The 20,852-nt window shown below is 41.6% G+C and overlaps 1 protein-coding gene across 1 annotated transcript in view; it reads left to right on the top strand.

Annotated features, from left to right (window-relative positions):
- Window positions 1–17,411, top strand: part of AMOT (angiomotin) — a 34,399-nt gene extending 16,988 nt beyond the window's left edge. The window contains exons 7-12 of the mRNA XM_009587239.1: window positions 9,155–9,304; window positions 11,090–11,280; window positions 13,543–13,665; window positions 14,347–14,579; window positions 15,435–15,659; window positions 16,734–17,411. Coding sequence (XP_009585534.1) covers window positions 9,155–9,304; window positions 11,090–11,280; window positions 13,543–13,665; window positions 14,347–14,579; window positions 15,435–15,659; window positions 16,734–16,834 — 1,023 coding nt within the window. The 3' untranslated portion in view covers window positions 16,835–17,411. The remainder of the gene's footprint in view (window positions 1–9,154; window positions 9,305–11,089; window positions 11,281–13,542; window positions 13,666–14,346; window positions 14,580–15,434; window positions 15,660–16,733) is intronic.
- The last annotated feature ends 3,441 nt before the right edge of the window (window positions 17,412–20,852 follow it).

Here is a 20,852-nt window from a genome sequence, read left to right as displayed (position 1 = left end):
GTTGCTGAGAGGATGTCTTCTACCTTTGTCCTCAATTTCCAACCACCCCTTCCTCCCCGCCCCAAACAAGCACTTCTGTGCTTTCTCCCAGACTGTCCTCACCTTCACTACAAACACTGGCAAGGCCACTTTGAAGCATCCCTTGCTGTGATGCTCACAACACGGTTGGCAGGGGCTAGGCCACAGTTCATGCTAACCCAGAGACTGTCTACTTGGCCTGCCCTATGTGTGTGTTTCTGCCTGTTGTCTCTGGTCCGAGACTCAGGCTGTGAGCTTTGAGGAAAGGGAGCTTTCATTTGTACAGCACGTAGCATCGCCGGGCTGGGGCCCATCACTGGGGAACCAGGTTCTGTGCCATACGAATTATAATAATAAAAAAAGAACAACAGAGTCAGAGGAATGCTTAAATATCACTGGCCACATTCAGCCTTGCGCACAGTTGACAAGTCCATTGATTTCACTAAAATTGCAGCATCTCCTGGCAAGACTGACGTGCACCTTTGTTGCTCAGGGAGAGAGGGAGCGTTAGGTTATAGGGTAATTTAAACATGACTTGATTCTCTTTGGCTCTAAAACTATTCTGTCATTTGATCCTGCAATGTATTGGAGCTCTTCGGCTTTCATTCAGATTTCAGCACCTTATTACACTAAAAGTCTGATGTGTGACTAACTTTAAGTACACAGGACATCCTTGTGGCTTCCCTGGAACTATTCACGTGCTTGCAGTCAACGTGTATAGAGGTGCTGTGATCAGCCAGCACACACAGCACTTGGCTAGGTTGAACCTCTGGGTAGGCACTAATATCGGCTCCCTCACAGTAAAGTTGAAGCCTTCAAAGATAATAGTAATTGTATGTTTTCTTTTCAAAAGGCCTCTCTCGTTTTACTAGAAGAATTGGGTTCAGTGCTGTTGCAAAGTATTTCTGCCTAGGTAGAATAGTAAATAGGTAAGTAACTCTGGGCTAGATTGCATGATAGCTTGAAAACCACACATGTGCTGATAAAGAGTGAAATGCCCTGGTCTCGATTGCATGAGGGCTTGTGGTCATTTGCATCCAACCTTTGCTCAAATCCCAGGGTGCGCAGGAAGTGCCACCCTTCCTGTTGTAGATAAATATGGAAGCGTCTCAGTGAGGGAGCAGGAATTAACTCTGCTTTTTCCTAGAGGTGAGGGGGAGTAAGTGGAAACAGAAGGGGTAGAGAGCAGGTTTCCCAAATCACTTTTTAATGAAATACTTAGGATTATAAAACATTTGTTGCCTCATTAGTATTAAATTGTGGGAACTTCTTAAATCCCCGAGCTGTTTGGTAACTTTCCGAAAGACAGCCAAGCAAGCTGTTAAGTGCTCAGGGCACCATTTAGAAGGGACTGTAAATGTCAGCCTGAGTTAGTGACATTCAATGACCAAGATATATGAAAAATTTGTCAATTATTTCTTTTATTCCTGCCAGCTTAATCTGAGATATTAGTCCCTGTAATTGTCAGGAATTCCCAAACTAGTCCTGCAGAAGAGGGTGGAGTTTCTTATGCTAAGGTTTGGCAGCCACTCTGGCTCAGGGCCTGAGGGGGGTGTGCATATTTCAGCTGTTGCGTCCTGTAATGTAAGTTTTCAGCCTTTTTTTTTTTTCCCCCTTCCGTTTTGATTTCCTATTAAGCAGAGTTACCCTGCCTTATATTCACCAGATCCTTTATAAAAAGAATATTTCCGTTCTAATGAGAGCTATATGCCATGTATCACTATAGCTGAATTTAAATGTTGCATTGGAATTGGAAGTTCCAGATTTGTTTTAAAATCCTTTGCCTGAATTGCCAGTTTGGGCAAAACCACCCATCTGTAAAAGGTAGATACTTGTCTACTCCTATGGAGCTTTGAGAGCTTTTATGTATATATGGCATTTTAGTATGCAAGTTAGAGGGAAGGAAGAGATAAAGGGATGCTAAATGTGATGGAGAAAGGAATGACCTTGGAGATACCGAAGTATAGTGTGAAGCAGTTGCAAGCAAAAGTAGACATTCGCAGAATACTTTCCCTGGTCTGTTAGCAGGGGTGAAATGACTCTTCAAATTTAGAACAAGCTGCCATTAAAGTTTTTGATAGTGTGGAGTTTATTTCTGCAAAGTGCTAAAAAGGGTGAGTGATCATGAGTATTTAAAGCAAACTTAAATATGTCTATGAACAGACTTGCTAAGTATGTATATGTTTTATATGTAATATTTAAATATTTAAACTTTACTGCTTCTCTACTATACATAGATATCCAGTAATTAACCCCTATTTTCTCTTCCCCATTTTCATTCTTCCCCTTAGTAGATATTCCACAGTTATGCATGTCAGCAGTTTATTAAAATTGTTTCTAGTGAAGTATTAGTCTGTTTTTTAAACTTCAGATTATTTTCATTACATGCAATAAATTTGAGATAAATTGAACACATTTGGGATAAAATGCATGTTGGCTTAAAAACATATATCACAGTCAGAAATTGTTAGTTATAATATTTGCAGCTAAAGCAATGAAGAATTCTCATTTTGGAGCACAGATTGCCACGATGGTCTCAATTTTGATGTAAACATTTGAATGGCTGCAGTGTGCAGCAGGTGGGTAGCTGGTAGCTGGTCACAGATGGCCTGTATGTGTGAGCTTTTAAAATAGTCGCATTACCGTGCTTTCACAACATCTGGTAGCATACACCTTGAGAGCCTTTAGCAAACAGAGCAGATGATTAAACTTCGCTTTGCTCTGGGCCAAAAGCAGAATTGCTGGGTTTACAGAAAGGGCCATCCTGACCAGCCCGAGACTCTGGGTAAACGCTGGCTTATTGTGAGTCCTTACCAGGCTTATAATATTGCAGGAGGGAGTTTGATGCCAAATACTTCATCTAACCAAAACTGCTGGATGTGGAGGGTACAATTGCTACTGTTTTTACACTTTTTAAAAAAAAAAGGAATTTCCAGAACTTTTATTGAATGTGGTCATTTCTGCTTACCCTGGTTAATTCCTACCATGGAAGAGCACACTTCAACTTAAAAAAAGTTTGTGGGTTTTTTTATAGTAGTGTAACTTGTACTCCTTTGCTCCACCACTTTACAAGCCACTGTTTTAATGAGTGCCTTAAGGAGACAGCTTTGAAAAAGAGTGACTACCACTAAGAAGATATAAATATCTACTCTCTCCCGTCCTCACGCACACACCTTGCAATGGAAAGAGAAGGCAGACATCCTCTCTAATGGGTGCAAATTGGGGCCTGGGGGAAGGGAAGAAGTTTGAATGAAATATCTTTTCTAAAAGTGGCTTGTATTTAGAAGCTGTAAGATCTTTCAGCCATCAGAATTCAACATAAACCAGATATCAGAGCTACGATATTGTATTCATTTCCCACTCAGCTATTGTGAAGAGAAATAGCGCGCTATTTCTGATAACACTGAGGGTTCTGTCTGTGGGGAAATGTAGGACCGTTCATTTCCAAATGACATCTATTGTACTTTATATGCTGTGTCTGAGATACTTTCAGAACAGAGCTCTGGCTTGTAGGGAAGAGACCCAAAGGAGAGTTTGTGTGCTTGAAGGCTTGTCTGTTTTTTTCCAGTCACTCCTCTGGGTCTATAAAAAGATATTCCTAGTCTCCACAGCTTAGACTCTCAGAGCTACATAACTACTCCTTTCAGGACAGAGATGCTTTTAAAGGGGACACTTTTTGGATGGCTTATCATTCATGGATGGGTAGAGTGGAAAGGAGAGGAAACTCCCTCTCTTCCCTGTAACTAGTGTGTGTGTGTGTCTTTTAATGACCTGCATTCTTGTAACAATGCAGAACTGGCTTTTTATTGCCGTGTCGCTACCTCTCATATTCTGCCTGTTAGTAATTTTCCGGAGGTGGCTTTGAGAGTTGTAACATTTTAACACAAACAAATGGAGAGACGACATTATGACATTCCCATGCAACAAACACTATTCCCTAGCAAGAGGATAGTGTTACCAAATTGCTTCAGCATGAGTTCTTGCTGAGGCCAGTGGCGCCTTATTGGGCCTGAATTCAAACACACTGAAGGTTCAAAGGCATCCTAGAGGAATATATTCCAACTGCAAGAGGGAGAGGTGGTTTAAACGTGCTTGCTGTCTTTTTTTTTTACTACATTTCTGCCATAGCAGGCAAATTCTTGTGGGGAAACACATTTTCAGCTGCATCTGAATGGATTCAGCTTTAGGATAAACCCAGAATGTAATGAAAACACCCTGAATGTATTAAACAAAGGACTTTGAAGACATCAGAAATAGTGGGTGGGAGACAAGCAGATGCTGACGAGTGTTACCAATTTGCTGAAATAGGAGCTGTCCAAGATGAATAGGGTAATGGCTGGGTTTGTCAAAATGCCTGGGAGAATTTCTGAATCATTGCTAGCTATGCAGGAAGTCTTCTCTTCTTCCCCAGAAGAGTTACTCTTTGCTGAGTAACGCATCTGGAAGCGATGATTCTCTTTACAAAAGATCCTTCCTTTCTCCTCACCTGCTGTGTCCAGGGCTGCGTTTGTCCTGCAGAGGCGTCTCCAGTCTGGAGGATGTTATGGCCTCTACCTCCCTTGATTCTAGTGACTTGACAGTGAAAATTCCTCATTCCTGTATGCCCCTGCTCCCTGTGTTCTATGCATGAAACCTCTGCGCCCTCTTCAGAGCCTTTCTTCTGCAAGGACCTGGAATTGCTGAAAGAGATTGCACGGTTAGTCGAAGCCTAAATCAAATCTAGGAAAGGGGTTTGTTTGGCTTTTAGAATGTTAATCCCTTTTCTGCTGGGTAGTTGTAGTAATAATCAAATGTCCCTATTTCTGACGGGAACACTTTGTCCTTGGCCATTGATTGGCCTTGACCTTGCAAATGCTCTCTGTAGCAGAGAAGCCTGCAGGTTGCCTGCTGCCAGGCATTACGTTGTCTTAGGAAGTCTTTTCTCCTGTGAAAAGATTCTGAGGACTAGTTTCAGTTTTCTAGGTTTAGTGAATTTGTTTAATCATTTCATCCCTGTATGTTTAGAGTGGTTGATTCATTTTCCATTGCTGGAAGCCCTGCAGTTCGGGGATATCGGTGTACAGACATTTTCAGGCAGTAAATCTTTCTAACTTGGAATCACATTGCTCTTCAGGTCAGCCAGACTCTTGTGAGCAATGAAGCCTCTGAATCCCAACTGTATCCTGCTTCTCCCAGCTGGCTCTCAACTGCAGAAAGCAATCTTGACAAGGGATAGAGGAAATAAAACGATGACAGAAATACTTGATCGGGAGGCCAGGGAATCTTTCAGGGGTATTCCCTGCATCAGCTTGCACTTTTGTGTACTAGATTTCTGCAGACTCCCAAGCCAGTCCTTGCCTTCTTTATTTTTCTTGTCCTCAGTCCTGTTGCAGGATTTATGTAAACATCATAGTGGATGTGAACTGGAGAGTGACTGCTCTTGTTTACAATGGTTTAATTAGAAAATCTTGTTGATAAAGTTAAAGCCTGACCATTGATACTTGGTTAGGACGTTTTCCAAAGCAGTCAGGGGTTGACCTGGAGAAGATATGCACGTGATTCAAGTTGTGCCATGAGTTGTAGGAAACGCTGGGAAGGGATACAGTCATGCTGAAGTGCTCTGCTGTGCTTCCAGACGTGCACTGAGGTTATTTGAGATCTTACCATCTTAAAGAGGTGTTATAATAAAGGTATTATTATGAGTAAAATGCTCTGCATTTTCAGAGCACCCTTCAAGGCAAAACAGTTACAATACATCATGAGAGCATGAGCTTGCTTCTTAGTTAAATGCAGTACCATCAAAAGGAAAATTACTATCTTGTCAAATTTATTTAAAATTATATACCAAAGGGAGTGACTGCACCCTTGTAAAGCTTCAGGAAAGAACTCTTATCTAGAGCACGTGTTCACTGCAAGGCCTGTTGCAGAGGAGAGAATTCCAGTGTCCTTTGATGCCATCTCCCCCATGGTAGGTGTTACTATGGCCCTTGGCACTGAGCAGCCAATTTTGGTTCTTTGCTGGAAGAGAGGGTGGGGAATCCATGGCAAATGACCAAGAACAAGCCTCAGCATGCTGCCTGTTTTTCTTCCTCCCATCTCACTTTTGTCTGCAGCACCCTGGCAATACTCAGGAAACTCTGTTTCCAATTCCTGTCTTAGGAAAACATGATTATACTCTCAATATATGGTAATGAAATCCCTCTGTGCTTGGAAGAATTGTTCCTGGTCCTCTTTATATTGAGAGGACAGATCCAAGTCAGAAAGATTTTAAAAAAAAAAAAAAAAAAAAGAAAAATTAGACTTCACTACTACCACTCCTGGAGAATCACAGAAAGGTAAATTGTTCCTCACAAAGACTCGCAGCAGCAGAGATGGCAGAGCTGGAAATGAATGACACTGCCAGAATATGCAGTGGGTTGACTGAGTGCAGCGAGTGCATGAAATGAAACAGTCTCATACATAAAGGATAATTGTGTCAAAAGACACATTAGGAAAGCTGAGTTGTCTGGAGCACATACATGCCTTTAAAGCTTACTGAACATCTGTGTTCCAAAAAACTGAAAATTATTTGAGGGGTTCCTGAATTAATTCTGGGTTTAAGCCATTAAAAAATATACACACACAACCCCCAAATTTTCTAACATTCCTAATTCTTTGTTATGCTGGAAGATGAAGTGTATTTTGTGAAGGGGGAAAAAAATGTTGTCTTTATGAAAAGCCACCGAACAAGCCATGCCTGTACTTTAGGTCTGGTGCATGAGTTAGGCATGTGCAGGCAGTGCTGGTAAGTTGGGCAACAGCTTGTGTTGCAACGTTTCACCTGCAGGTTCGGCTGATGGGAGCACTTTCAAAGTGAACGTTTCAGTGGAATTTCTGTGTCCTAATTCTTTTTTGGCTGGGTTCTTGGCATTCTTTGAATGCAGGCCAAAACGTTAATCCACACATATGCATACTCAGGTTTATTAATTATGAAACTAGTAAAATGTTGTCAGCAGCTGCCTTTTGCAAGGAGAATTTTACCTGTGTGTTAAAAAACTTTTCAGAAATTTAAATGCTTTGTGGTAGGTAATAAGAGACCAAATGTCTGTCCTTCCTTCCTTAATTTTTTATGTAGAAGAGTGGGAGAGAAGGGATGATTTTCAAAAGATTATTGTTCAGCTTGATGCATGATATTTCACTGTTAGTGGGTTTATTAGGTTGTTCCTTACTGTTGCCCAGGTCAGTAAGCTCATATGCAAAACCAAGATACTGGGTGCTCTCCATTTCTAGGTTCTGCTGCTGACTCATAGTTTATCATTTTTGTCTAGTTACATAACTATTATGAGCTGCTGTTAATCTAAGTGTAAAATTAGTGCATTAATGTACACTTTACTGGAGTCTGAGAAAGCTTAAATCAGTGTTATTAAGCACTATGATCTGGAATAAAAAGGTCTATTAAGTATAACCTTTTTAGTGATTTTCTGCAGAGCAGCAGTGGAATATTAAGTTGTATTAAAATGTTCGTGTCCCTCCCATTCCAATCAAGCTTGAAATCTTGAGCAATCGAAGAATACCTTTCTACTGTACATGCACTGGTGGGAAGGCCTTTGGCTGGATTACTCACTATTTATTGTAACTTTTATTATAAAATACTTGTTTGGGGAAAATCCTCTAGGGCAGCAACATTCATGCTGTGAGATTAGATGCCTGCCGACTTTGTGAAGAGAAGAAAAGGATACCATGTCTGGGATTAATAGTGTTTGGAGATTTTTCTCTCTCTGCTATTCACGTTGCAGTCTCTGGATTGCCTCAAGGAACAGGAGTGTGAAAAGGCAAAATTTTGAAGAAACACATGATAAGACCTTTTCCGAAGGAAGGTGCAATGTAGGAACGGCTCATGTTGTTCAGATCAAAGCCCAGCGAGCCTAGTATCCTGTCTCCGCCGAAACTTTTACAGCAGATTCCTAGGGAACACTATCAGAATGGGGCCAACAAACAGCGATACTTTCCCAGAATACCTTCCGCTTCCAAGAAGGACTTCCTGAGCCAAAAGTGGTGTCTTTTGTCTCTGATATCCCTCAGTGGACTTTTCTTCCATGAAGCTGTAGAGTAGCTCTTTGAACTCGCATAAGGGAGTCTGTGTTTTGCATTGTGGTGCTTCTCTAGACTTTGGCTCTGACTGTTGGGAAAAGTTGCCTTCTTCCTGCTATTTTTGTATTTCAGGGTTTATGATGACGATCATAGCTAAAAAAGCAATGCCCCAGATTTGCTGCAGGAGGCCAGCTAATTGTGATTGTTAGTCTTTTCCTTAACGGAAAATTATGTCCATAGGTGTGCAGTATTCTATATATTAGAATAGAGCTGGGCCCTGGGTGTGTTTTATTCTTTTTTTTTAATTCGTATTTTAGCTTGGTTTTATTCTGCCTGAACTGTGGATTAACCTTCCTAAGACAGTTATTGGGGATCTCAGCACGGTAGTTTTCATTGCTTATCATGAGGCAGGATAGCAGTTTGGTTTGCAGGATGAACAGTGGAGGAGGGCGGAAGGGCAGGGGCAAGGAAAGGAGCAGGACCTCTCAGGTCACACTGGGCTGAGATGACCAAGATGAATGTCCAGACTGCTAGAATAAACCTGGCTGCAGTGTGGAGAGAGCACAGGCCCTGTGTAGTGTATGCTTTGATCCTATTAATCATTTTATTGTTATGGGACTGGAATAGGATCCTGCAAGTTTTGATTCAGTTTCTGCTTAATCTCATAAAAACACTGCCAGGAATTTTTGTATTCCACTGAAAAGTGTTCCCAACTTGTGGACCAGCTTTAAATGCTGTCTTTGCTACGGTTACCTTGGTAACATGTCAAGTCACTTAAATACTCTCTGTTATGAACCCGGATGCCCTTTCTAGCCCATCGCTGCTCTCAATCATTTGCAACAAATAATTATCTCAGTTTCCCCATCATTGCCATGGGGTTGCTGAGGACAAAAAAACTGGCAGAGGTGGGAAAGACCTGTAACATCCTGAGTGTGGAGTCCAGAGTAGGAGTCTAAGGCACACTGACAGCAGTCATCTGGACATGTTCTTCCCGTTGGCGTTTCTGTGCTCTGCAATGTGTACAAAGCCAGAAGTTCACTTACTTCTCATTATTTAACTTACGTTGCATTTTCTTCCTTTGTTTCAGCTCAAAAAGAAGCAGGTCTATGTTGAGAAGGTGGAGAAGATGCAGCAGGCCTTGGTTCAGCTGCAGGCAGCGTGTGAGAAACGGGAACAGCTGGAACATAGGCTGCGGACCCGGCTCGAGAGAGAACTGGAATCTCTCCGGATGCAGCAGGTAGCCACTGTTTCCCTGTGCCATATTAGGTTTCTTGTAGGATTGTACACTATACCCTACACCACACATAAAAGAAGGGCAGTCGTTTTTTCCATCTTGTAAAATTAACAAATTTTTCTTTCGGTAGCTAGAATCATGGATTTGCTGGCCGTTGTATTGTTTTTACTTGATTTAATTCTTTCATTCCAACCAGAAAATTTAGGTAAGAGAGCAATAGGGGATCCATCACGTGACAAGATTCAGACATAGCCATATAGCTAGATGGTGTTCTATCTTTAAGTAACCTGGTTATATTTACTTTTAAATTATTTTTAAAATATTGTTCACAGTTTGAGATTTTGTATAAAATTCATTAACAACTGACCTGAAAAGAAGCCCTTCAAAAAGCTTTTGCATTTAAAAAAACCAAACAAAACCAAAACAGCAAAACAAATTCTATACATGCAGTTGACGGAAATGGATGGGAGCTTCACGCAGAGTATATTCTTATGATTGTAATGTGAGTCTTTTTCAGTGAAAAGAATGAATGAGAAGTAGATTGTGCAGTGGTGTTACGAATTGGATGTGAAGTTTTAGTTTTATTTCAACCTATGTCAAACATAGATGAACTGTCAGGTTTGTAAATTTTACTGGAAATAGGATGCAGACTTGTGTTCTAAATTGCATTTAGTTTCAGGTTATGTTTATCCCCCAACTTCCACCTCTGCATAGGAACAGATATTTAAATCTTACTTGTATTTTTGTATTGGTTTTAGTAGGAGTTACAGTAATTTGATAAACTTTTCTTACCTTCTGAACCCCACAATTTTTGACATTAAGCCTGAGTCAACACAAAAAAATAGCTTTCTTCTCATGGTTAAAAATTCTGAGCTGAACATAAAATAGCTTGTCTGCCCAATTTCTTTTCTTTTAAACTATTTTTTTGTTATTTTTAATATCCTGCCAATCTCAGATGAGACTTCCATATAAAACTATGCATTTTATCTGTTGAACTATTAGCTCAGCAAATCTCCACTCTTTCTTGTTTTGAAAGGGAACACTGCCTGTCTTCCAAATCTTGCTTTAGAACTGAATTGTTTTTAATCCCCGGCTACTTAATCCACAGGTATACACTGATCATATTGATTTAATAACCAAATCCTTTAAAAATATTTTGGATGTATTTTTTTGAAAGGTGTGATAACTCTTGTATACTAGTTAATGTTTTGCTGGAACAGTGTTGAAAGTAAGTCTGTGTCACTTTAGGCATTATGGATGGGCTGTAGACATCAGACTGAATAGTGTGATCTAGGTCTTGGATGCACATGTGGGGCTTTGCACATGGAAAAAGGCCTTAGGAGGAGTATTTTCCATCTCAGGTATTTGCTTGTTAGTATCGACCAGCTCTGGAATGGCACCAGGAAGCACTCTAGCATGGGTGCTGTGAGTTAAGCTGTCTTTCTTGGGAGCAGTGCTCGATGTTTTATGACTTTTGAGCTGCGACATTTGGAAAACAGAAGGAGACTTTCTTGCATTATATGAGCTTGTTTCCTGGTTTTGACAGAGTGGGGCTGAACTGCCCCTGCAGATGTTTCAGACTGAGCTCTAAAGGAGACCATTTACCATCACCTAGTCTGCCCGACATGGTATAGGCCACTTGCATTTCACTCTGGGGGGGTTCTTGCGTCAAGCCAGTGCTGCTCTGGACCAGCCTCTGTCCTTCAGTCAAAAAGCAAACAAAGCAACCCTGAGTCTTACAGATGCATCCTGAGACGACTTTTTTTTTTTTCTGCTTTTGGAAATCAGCGGCAGGGTACATCTCAGGCTGCCAACGTCTCGGAGTACAATGCCACGGCGCTTATGGAACTCCTGCGCGAGAAGGAAGAAAGGATTCTTGCTCTGGAAGCTGACATGACCAAGTGGGAACAGAAATACCTGGAGGAGAGTGTGATGAGACAGTTTGCTTTGGATGCAGCTGCAACTGTGGCTGCTCAGAGGTAAATGAGACTTTTCATAGTACAGGGATTATTTTGTTTTTCCAGTTGAATGTCGTATTTCCCACCAAGGAAAGTTGTCATACCACCCTCCCATGATACCTCTCCTTGTGGTCTGAACGGCCTCTCAGACTTCTGCATGCAAGTGGAGCTTGGCTCCTTTTCCTGGGAACTGTGCAATTGCCAGCAATTAGAAACATTTTTCCAGGGGAAGATTCCGCCACATGCAGGAGCCATTTTCCAGACTAGGATTGTTCTGAGCCATTCCTAGAAGCTGTTGATTCAAAAATAGATGTATGAGGAGTGTTTTGTTTTTTTATTTTTTTAAACAGGAGTCAGTCCTCGCTGAAGTCATGTGAGATGGGGTAAGCTTGGTGATTCACATCATTCACCCTGAATGGCTTACTTGTTCTCCAGAATGTTTTTGCAAATTACTTTGCGGTATTGTCCTCAGCATGGTTACTAACCAGAAACATCTACTAGGAAATTCTGCTCAAAACAGTCTGCTGTGTATGGAGAGCACTGCTTCTGGGGTGGGAAGGGAACGGTGTCTGAAATTTGTAAGAAGCTCACATTCCAAGGCAACTGTACAGAAACACTTACTATGTCTGTAAATAGGCCCAAGTGCTTCAACTAGTTGGTAAACAAGAGCTGTCACTGAGTGCAACTCTTTAGCGTTAGGTATTGCTTACATATAATTTCATTGCTCACTAGTTGCTGGTTCTTGACAGCAGATTTTATTTTAGATTGTTTCATGAACCAGATTAAAATAGGGATGTTATCGCAACTGGCTTCCTAGCTCGTAAGATCATACTAGAATTACAGGGGTAAAGTTGCAGATCTGCTGTGTTAGCGTTTAAAGACTTATCTTATCTTGCTCCAGAAGCAGGCTGTTATTTTAGGGTATTGATGCTTCTTGTGCACTGTTTTCCGCCTCCCCAGAGATTCTCTAAAGGCTCTTGCTACTGCTTGTCCTTAAAGGCCATGTTATATTTTCAGCGTGTGCTGATAAGTAGGGGTCTGGTCTATTGTTTATCATGGAATGACAGGGGATGTGTTAGGCCTGTTCAGGTTTTGTTAAATGAACAAGAATGCCTTCCAGTCAGGAAAGAGCCATTTTTCCATTTCCTTCTAGCTGCTTCTCCCCTAAAAGAAAGTATTCCATTAGCGTCAATACTTCTGCAAGTTTGTATGCAGTTGGCACCTATAGTATCTCCTTCAAAAAGATAGGCTGTGAGGGATTCCACTAATTTCAGTGGCAACCTCATCTACACTGTGCACAAATTTCTTTCCCTTTTCTTTGGTAGTGGAAAATAGCATCCCTTAGGCAATTGAGGTTGCAGGAAGGATGCTTTACAGCACAGGCAGGAATCTGGGTCAGGTTAAGTTTCTTTGATGAATGACCTTCTTATGCCCTTCACATTGGTGCTTTGCTGTTTCTGAGCTGAACTTTTGCAGAGTTAAAGGTACATTTACCAGACAGTTCTTAGACCTGCTGGGTCTGAGAGAACAGATTTCTTATTACAATGAATTGGAGCTCTTGGTAACGCCAAATTTTTTTATGCGTTTGGTTTTTTCTAGTTATGTTAATGCATAGCTATGTTAGTAACATGCTCTTAATGTTATGAGTTATACAGTGATACAGAGCGTAGCACAGTGATTTTGTTCTGACTGAACAGCAACAAGTAGAATGAAATACTCATTATGTTTTGGTTAGTGGACTGAACAACTATCGCAGTGTTAACATCAGGCACTATATGGAATCAGTCTAAAACTGTTTTCAGCCCACTCCAAGTTTTTTGGACCAAGCTGCTTAGGATTGCTTAAGAAACTTCCATGCCTAGTTCCCTTTGATACTCAGATTTCCTGTATAATACTGTTGGAAAGGGAAGGGAAAAAGCTTTATATCTGAAGCGAAGTTTGCTCTGTTTCAATTGAAGAAAAGTGCCGAGTGTTCTATATCATCCTTCCCCCTCCCCATGTCCTTGGATTTGCCTCATCAGTTTACAATAGTACAGTGAATCAGTTAGATTATAGACTGGCCTGGGATGGACAGTAGATTGACTATTGTTGTAATGACTTGCATATTTTTGTAATCCTTCTTTCATTAGGACGGGGAATTGGATTTTTGGAAGACGCTGAGCCAGTCTAAACTCAAAAAAAGTGGATATTCTTGTTTGTTACTTTTGAGCAATAATTTTGTGCTGCTAGGAGGAAAGCAGCAAACTTAGCTGGTCCTTTATCTGCTCTACTGCTTATTCTCAGGGACACGACAGTGATCAGCCACTCGCCTAACCCTAGCTATGACACCTCGCTGGAAGCTCGTATTCAGAAGGAGGAAGAAGAGATCCTGCTTGCCAACAGGAGATGTCTCGACATGGAGGGAAGGTAAAATGCCATTTGGTCCTATCTGGCTTCTTTAGGAGAGGGATTTTAAATTAATTGTCTGGGTAGACGCCTCAGAACCAGAAATTCTTGTGTCTTCACCAATAGCAATGATGTAGGATGCCAGACGCTTATTTGGCCAAGGAGGTATCTACATAGCAATCCAAAACCTGTCTTGATACTGAGGGCTAATGCAAAAAAGTCTTGTCTTAGGTTTTTTGCATCTAGCTTGTTCATCTTCTCTCTTCAGAGCATATTCATCAGTCCCCAGGCTCCAGCCACCTCTTAACAGTCTCACAGAACTGTTTTCCCTGGGTTTAGGTCCAGTGCAGACTCCCCAGAGCGTGTTAATCCTCTTCTTTCTGTTGGTCTCATGTCCTGCTCATAACTCTCAGCTTTGTCTCAAAGCCCCTTCCATGGCTGTTTAGAGCAGCTTCCAGTAGCCGAAGGTGGGTGGGTATCTCAGTGCCATTCTGTCATGCACATATACAGTAAGTCTCATGCATGATCTGCTCTGGTGGACCAGTGAGCAGCCAGTATTCAGGGCAATAAGCTCACTGGCATCCTCTCTCTGCCTCCCCAAATGCCTAAGGGAGTCCTAGTCACAGCCATGGGGGCACTGAGGCCTCAGTCCAAGGAGACAGGAGTACAAGTACATTGTTCTTCTTTGTACTTCTCAAAAAGGATAAAGACTCTGCACGCTCAGATCATTGAGAAGGATGCCATGATCAAAGTCCTGCAGCAGCGCTCCCGGAAGGAGCCTGGTAAGACAGACCAGCTCTCCTCGATGAGACCCGCCAAGTCGCTGATGTCCATTTCGAATGCTGGCTCGGGCTTGCTGTCCCACTCGTCAACACTGAGCAGCACTCCCATCCTGGAGGAGAAGAGGGAGGACAAGAGCTGGAAAGGCAGCCTAGGTAATTTTTAAATAACAGTGGCAATTCAGATATGCAAGCCACTGCTTAAAGGGGAGGCAGGAGCAGCAGAAGGAAGAAGGTATGTTGGACAGACAGATCAGCTGGCCTAGCGTGCAGTAAAGCAAGATGGGACACATTTGGAACAACTGCTTGTTTTAATCACTTTTGGGAAATAGTGACTTCTGATGTTCAGGCTCCCTCATTAAAATATATAAGCCTTTATTCCCAATTTGGTACCTGAGTTTAGGGATATTTGAGATACAGTTTTCAGAGTTCCCAAGCACTTGCTTTCAGCTGGGTTGTTACAGCTGTCTGAAGGTGTAAAGCCTCCTTGAATAGGAGCAGAGGTACTAATCAAGATTGCTGTCCTGTAGTGTTGTGCCTGCACTAACATGACTCCTGTCTGGAAGGGCTCAACACCATTGTTCAGAGAAAATGAATTGTAACAATGCAAATCTTAGATGATTTTTTTTCTTTTTTTCTGGGAGGATGTTAGGCCCAAAGGCCCTCCCTATGAAACTAAAAGACCCTGAAATGTAAATGAGAATCTGTTGCAGCTGATTTCAGAGTGTGCAGATTTACCCGGCCATAGATGGGCCACTGCTTAGAGACAGGGAAGTAAGGTGTTAGTGCCCACTTGCGTATCTTTGCGTGCAGCAACATGAGGATACTGCTATTCTTCAGGTACTTCAGCACCCAGTGGTGAAAGGTGTGATAGAAAGGTAAATCAGTGCTGTCTGAAGCATGGAGAGCTTTCCAGATCCTAGAGCAAGTACTACAGAGGGGTGCAGACTAATACCAGTTAGTTTTGTAACTAACTGGGATTGTGAAATTTCCTTCCCTTTTTCCACAAAGGTGTTCTGCTGGGAACAGAATATCGCTCCGAATCCATTCCCTCCACCCCGTCTCCTGTCCTTCCTTCCACACCGTTGCTGTCAGCCCACTCGAAAACAGGCAGCAGAGACTGCAGCACCCAGACTGACCGGGGGAACGAACAAAGCAAAGCTGCACCTTCCACTGCGGCTCCCACACCAGGACGACTCCCCAGTACCAACCTGGCCTACAGTGCAGACAAAACAGGTAACAAAGCTCAGCTGCTCTCCCAGAGGGGCCCCTACCACTGGCTCGCCATCAGTTCTGCTCTGTGGGGCAGGCCCCGCCGTCCCTTTTTCCATTCAGGAAAACTGGGGTTAGTTTCTGTGAGGGCAGATGGGTTTCAGAGGCAAGCTTGACAACGTTCTGAGGGGTCTCAAACGCTCTGAAGGAAAAAAAGCCTGAAGAGTGGTAGCATAAGCATGGACACGCTGGGTAAAGAGGTATAGCGAGATTTAAGAATTGGAGCAGGTATATGCAAATCACAGGATAGTCTCTGAGGTAGCATCTACTCTGAAGTAAATTGCGAGTAGCATGCAACTACTGTAGTAGTTGTAGTACACTGTAGTAGCATCCTAAACAGCGTATGAAAATGGGCTGTAGAAACTCCCATTGCATTTTAGTGGGTATTCAAAGCAAAGTGGACTCAGATAAGGGGGAGGAAGAAGAAGGAAAGGTAACTATCACGATAGAGCTGTCTCGTTACTGTACTGTCCCAGTTGCAGGACCGACTTCAGCCTTGGCACAAGTAGATCCAGTTGACAGTGACTGTCACAGAAGCTGAATTTGCTTCCCACAGAGCTCCAAGCTGGCAAGGGCTGCTCATTTTCCAGCCCACTCTGCCAAATCAATGCAGATTACACAACCTTGCCTCTTCTACTTACAGACACATTACAATTATGTAGTTCTTTATGGAAGAGTGAATTTGGCTGGTCTGCTGTGCATCTTGCCCATGCTATGCTGTTTAATGGGTATCAAGGGAGACAGGGGAACAGGTTTTGTGGTGAAAGTCTACACTGATTACATTGGTTTAAATGCGGTCACTCCAGTTTTATATGCCATTGTGTATCAGTGGGAGATACCCAGAGGGAATTTGATAAAAATACCTTTATTTGTCTGACTACATACATGAAGAATTGAATTTTTTAAAGTGAAATAAGGAGTTGTTAGCTGTCTTTGGCCAATGATAGTAAATGACTTTTAAAATGTTAACATCATTTTTCTAACCTCATTGAAGTTACAGCTTTGATTGTCTGTCTCTTGTTTTTCCTCATCATGTAGATGGGCCACTCTTCCACTCCAGCACTCTTGAAAGAAAAGCCCCTGTTCAGACCATGGGGCAGGACCTCCCAGACGGAGAGATGGTAGAATACCTCATCTGAAACACTGTACCAGGATCTGAGCTGGGATACAGTAGCAAGAAATTTTTAAAAGACATTTTTTTGGGAAAAAATTGTAGTACCTGAGTAATAAAAGAACACTCAGCTGTTTGCTCTTGTATATTATGTCTCAAAAGTATGGACAGGTTAATTTATAATTTGTTCTAAATTATAAAAAACCCGTAACACTTGTTCTTTGAAAGTTTCCCCCTTTATTTTTTAAATACTGGATCTGGTGACATCTGGAGAAAAAACAAGAACTTAGGTGCACTACATCTGATATTTCATTTCAGTATTTTTAAACAGAAGTACCTGCTCTCACAGCTGTTGGTTAAATGTCTAGCTTGAAGGCAGTAAGGTGAGCATAATGGCCTTATAACGATCAGAACCAGGGACTTAGTTGTGAGCATCACTTAATGGTTTTAGAATAGAGGTGTTCTGAGAAACTTTTATAAATTTGAGCTGTGATCAAGGGATATTTCTCTTTACACTCAGTATAACAACTCAGAATAGGTATTTCACATTCATAAGCTGGAAAGATTTCCATTTTCAGTGTGGTAACATTCTTTTTTTTTACTTCTCAAATTGTGTTATGTCTTTATTAAAAAAAATGACTCCGGTGATTAATGTCGCATTTCACATTTTTAGTTTCATTGAAAGATTTGCCACACTTTTACACTTAAGTACTTTTTCAATAATTTATACAGTGGATAGTAAATAATATATTGCATTCATGTTTTACGTAAATTAAAAAAGGAGCGTTTACAGGCTCAGTCCTGATCTGTTAGATCAGATTTCTGCCGTTGTAATTCCATTGGCTTTAGTGGAACTACTCCAAATTTACCATAGTGCAAGTGGCAAGCCCTGTTGCTTTTCAGTGTTAGCAACTTAATCTACTGCATCTGTGGAGATCTTTCTCTGTAGCAGATTTTTCTGTATTTCAAATGCCCTTCTACTTTCTATGTTGCTCCTTCTCGGAGATACTAGGTTCTTTTTCATATAGCAAAGCCTCAGAGATAGAGCTTTAAAGAGAAGCTCTGTGTAAAGTTTCAGATGGCAAATTCTTTCCTTCCAAAATATTTTTTTTCTTCATCTAACTGGAGAGAGCAGCTTAAAGAAAGTCCCAGAGGCATTACAGAAGAAAGTTACACATTTAAGTCACCAGGTTCAGTTTCAGATTTTTGGGAACTAGCACAGATGCAGCAATGCTTTGGTTGCAGATGCTATAAGGACATATTAAGACCAATCAAAGTAAATGAGTATTTTTTGTTACTGTCTTTGCATTTATTAAAACACTTAAATATTAATTTCTGTTAAAAACTACTTTTTTTTACTTGAATGTTAAAATATGTAATTAGCCAGTGGTCACATGTTGGGAACCTGGCTAGCCTCAGCTTTTTGTGCAGCATTAGAGTAGCCAGATTTTAATTTCAGATCATTTCACCCCAGAAATAAGGAAAATCAGCAATTAATCATCGAACAGTTAGTGAATGTCCTCAATTCCTACTTAGTTGACACTGCTGATACAGTGTCCAATTGAAACGGCCTTACCAGATCAACAGATACAACATGAATTTCACAATGGAGGGTTGGGACGTGAAAGGAGGTGCCTTCTGTCTGCTGCACGGATGACTTAGCGGTGCCTAAAGATCAGCTGTGAGTTGGATTCTGTTCATCTTCTAGTGATAATCATGTAAAAAACAAAGAAAACACTTCCCATCATTTCTAGCAGATTTGCTGCTTGTTAGTGTTCTTCAGGCTATATTCCTAGACCCACAGAAGTTAGAGATGGCAAAATGCATATGGTATGATATGAACTAAGTCTAAATAGCCTGGCTTTACCAGTGACTGCTCTAATAGGCAGCACAAACTCCCTTCCATCACCGCTACTTAGGACACTTCAGAGCTGCACTTTAAAGCTTTGACTGTCTCTGCCATATGGGACAACGTCTTTCTGGACAGTGCGGTAGACCTTCCCTAAGTGTATTCTAATAATCTGTCTGAATTAATTCTCCACCCTTTTATAGACAAACTGTTCACAGCCTCTTCGTTCTCATCCCTGAGAATGTCTTACATTTATTTCTCTTGGCTTAATTCCATCCCGTTCTATGAAGTAATGCCCACTCTGGATGATTTGAAGTGATTTCTCTTCCTCCTCCACAGTTGTTGGAAATGCAGGAGAAGCTTTTCTCATTAGCTCAAGGTGTCCATGTTTCTGCCATTTCAGCATAATTTCCTGTATTGTATTTTGTGGTTTGGGCTTAGAATGAATAATAAGGGAGATAAATGCCATTGAGTGTCTGTGTGAGAGGGGGAGAGATGTTTGAGTGCTTTTCTGTTCTTTTAAAGTCAGGAAAAATTATATTCCATCTTTACAAGTACTTCTCAGCAGTAGGAAAGATGTTTTGCAACTGTAGGGTTCTAGATTAACAGTTCCAACTCACTTGATTCACATTAATTCTAAAACGTCTAGGAAAATTTGGATCCTTTACAGATAAAAACTGTTTTGGAAAACTGATTTTCTGCAATCGATATTAGCTGTTCAGCTGAACTAGGTAAAAATAAGTTGTTTATCCTCCTTGCAGCTCATTGTTTTCAAACTGAATGCCTCTGTAATCTATTTTTACAAAGAAAAAAGGGCATAATAGCTTTCTGTGAATAAAATACAGATTATGGGCAGCAACTGTCTCCTCCAAAAATGGAAGCCAGGCAGTTTCTGACAGTCCAAGCCATCAGGATTGCAGGAGCCTTAGCAGTTCTATGCCAGTGGAATTAGATTTGGAAGAAGATGGTGCAGTTTTACATTGTTTAGGTCAGGTTCTTTGCCCTATTTTAGTTTTGATTTCTTCCAAAAGCAAAACCCCCCAAACTTTTGACATAGAAGTTTGAGGTCATCTTCCTGTGCTGACAAACCAGGAGCCATCAGGAATGTATTCTTTCCCTCGAGCTTCCTCAGAGCCATCCTGATGTGAATGTAAAAGAGCTGCTTGCTTTGAGGAAGATATGTACTATAGTCTTCAGTCTCTCTGTACAGATTTTTATTTTGTTTTTAAACAGAAACCGCTTTAAGGAGACAAACTGCACACCTAGTTCCTTTTCCATCTGTAGAGCTTATTTCTAGTAGCAAGTGATTTTTAACACAATGATTGCAATGACCTTCTTTGCAAACCAAAATTTTAGACTAAGAGTTTTTCTTAAACTCGGGTATTAGAAGCAGAATTGTAGCTTTTATAAAGAAAGCCACATATTCTTCTTTGTAGAGCAAAACAAGAAAATCAAGTTTAGTTATTTTTCCTCTTTCTTTTCACTGCTTACAGAATGGCCAAACTCACAAGTCCTTCCCTTGGGCAGTTCCTTTGGGATTTGATGGTTCAGGGAACTGCCAGAGATCTAGAGGCTTTTGTTCCCATCTGGCCCGATGTCATTAACTTCAAATAGCTCCTACCTGGCAACTCTTGTGGAGTCTAGAGCAGCAATTTTCGGTCTGTGGTCTAAGGACTCATGGGGATCTGTGAATTGCTCCTCAGGAGTTCTGCAAAGGGTGGCTGAGGTCAGCAAGTACTGTCAGGGGGCTGAAATTCTTCCTGTGTGGTCTCTGCCTCTGTTGGCAAGTTTGTAGAGTGAGAGGCTGAAAATGGCATTAGCTTTGCTTCGTTTTTGAGGCTGCCTGAGTGAGGGGACTTGCAGAGTTTTAGGCTAGAATCATTTCCAAGGACACCTCCTGCTCCAGGAGCCCACACCGATGACCAGCAGCGCGTGAGACGTGTAACAACCGCGTCCCGTGAGCTTTTTCACCCGTACAGTGAATCCCGACGACCGTGGCCAGCCGATGTGCTTTTTTCATTGCTTATAAAATGGTGGCGATACAAACTCGGTGCAGTCAGGGCAAGCAAAACCCTGGGGGTGATTTGGTTTTCTCTCCCTCCCCACGAGGGCTGGCACAGGTTAGCCTGGGATTCACTGTGCTGCTTCACGCCGCGGCCGATGGTTTTGCTCCGTGGCAGGGGTGGGGGGCGGGGGG

Source organism: Fulmarus glacialis, unplaced genomic scaffold, assembly GCF_000690835.1.
Source record: "Fulmarus glacialis isolate BGI_N327 unplaced genomic scaffold, ASM69083v1 scaffold40781, whole genome shotgun sequence".
NCBI lineage: Eukaryota > Metazoa > Chordata > Aves > Procellariiformes > Procellariidae > Fulmarus > Fulmarus glacialis.
This window is presented reverse-complemented; position numbering and strand designations above follow the sequence as displayed.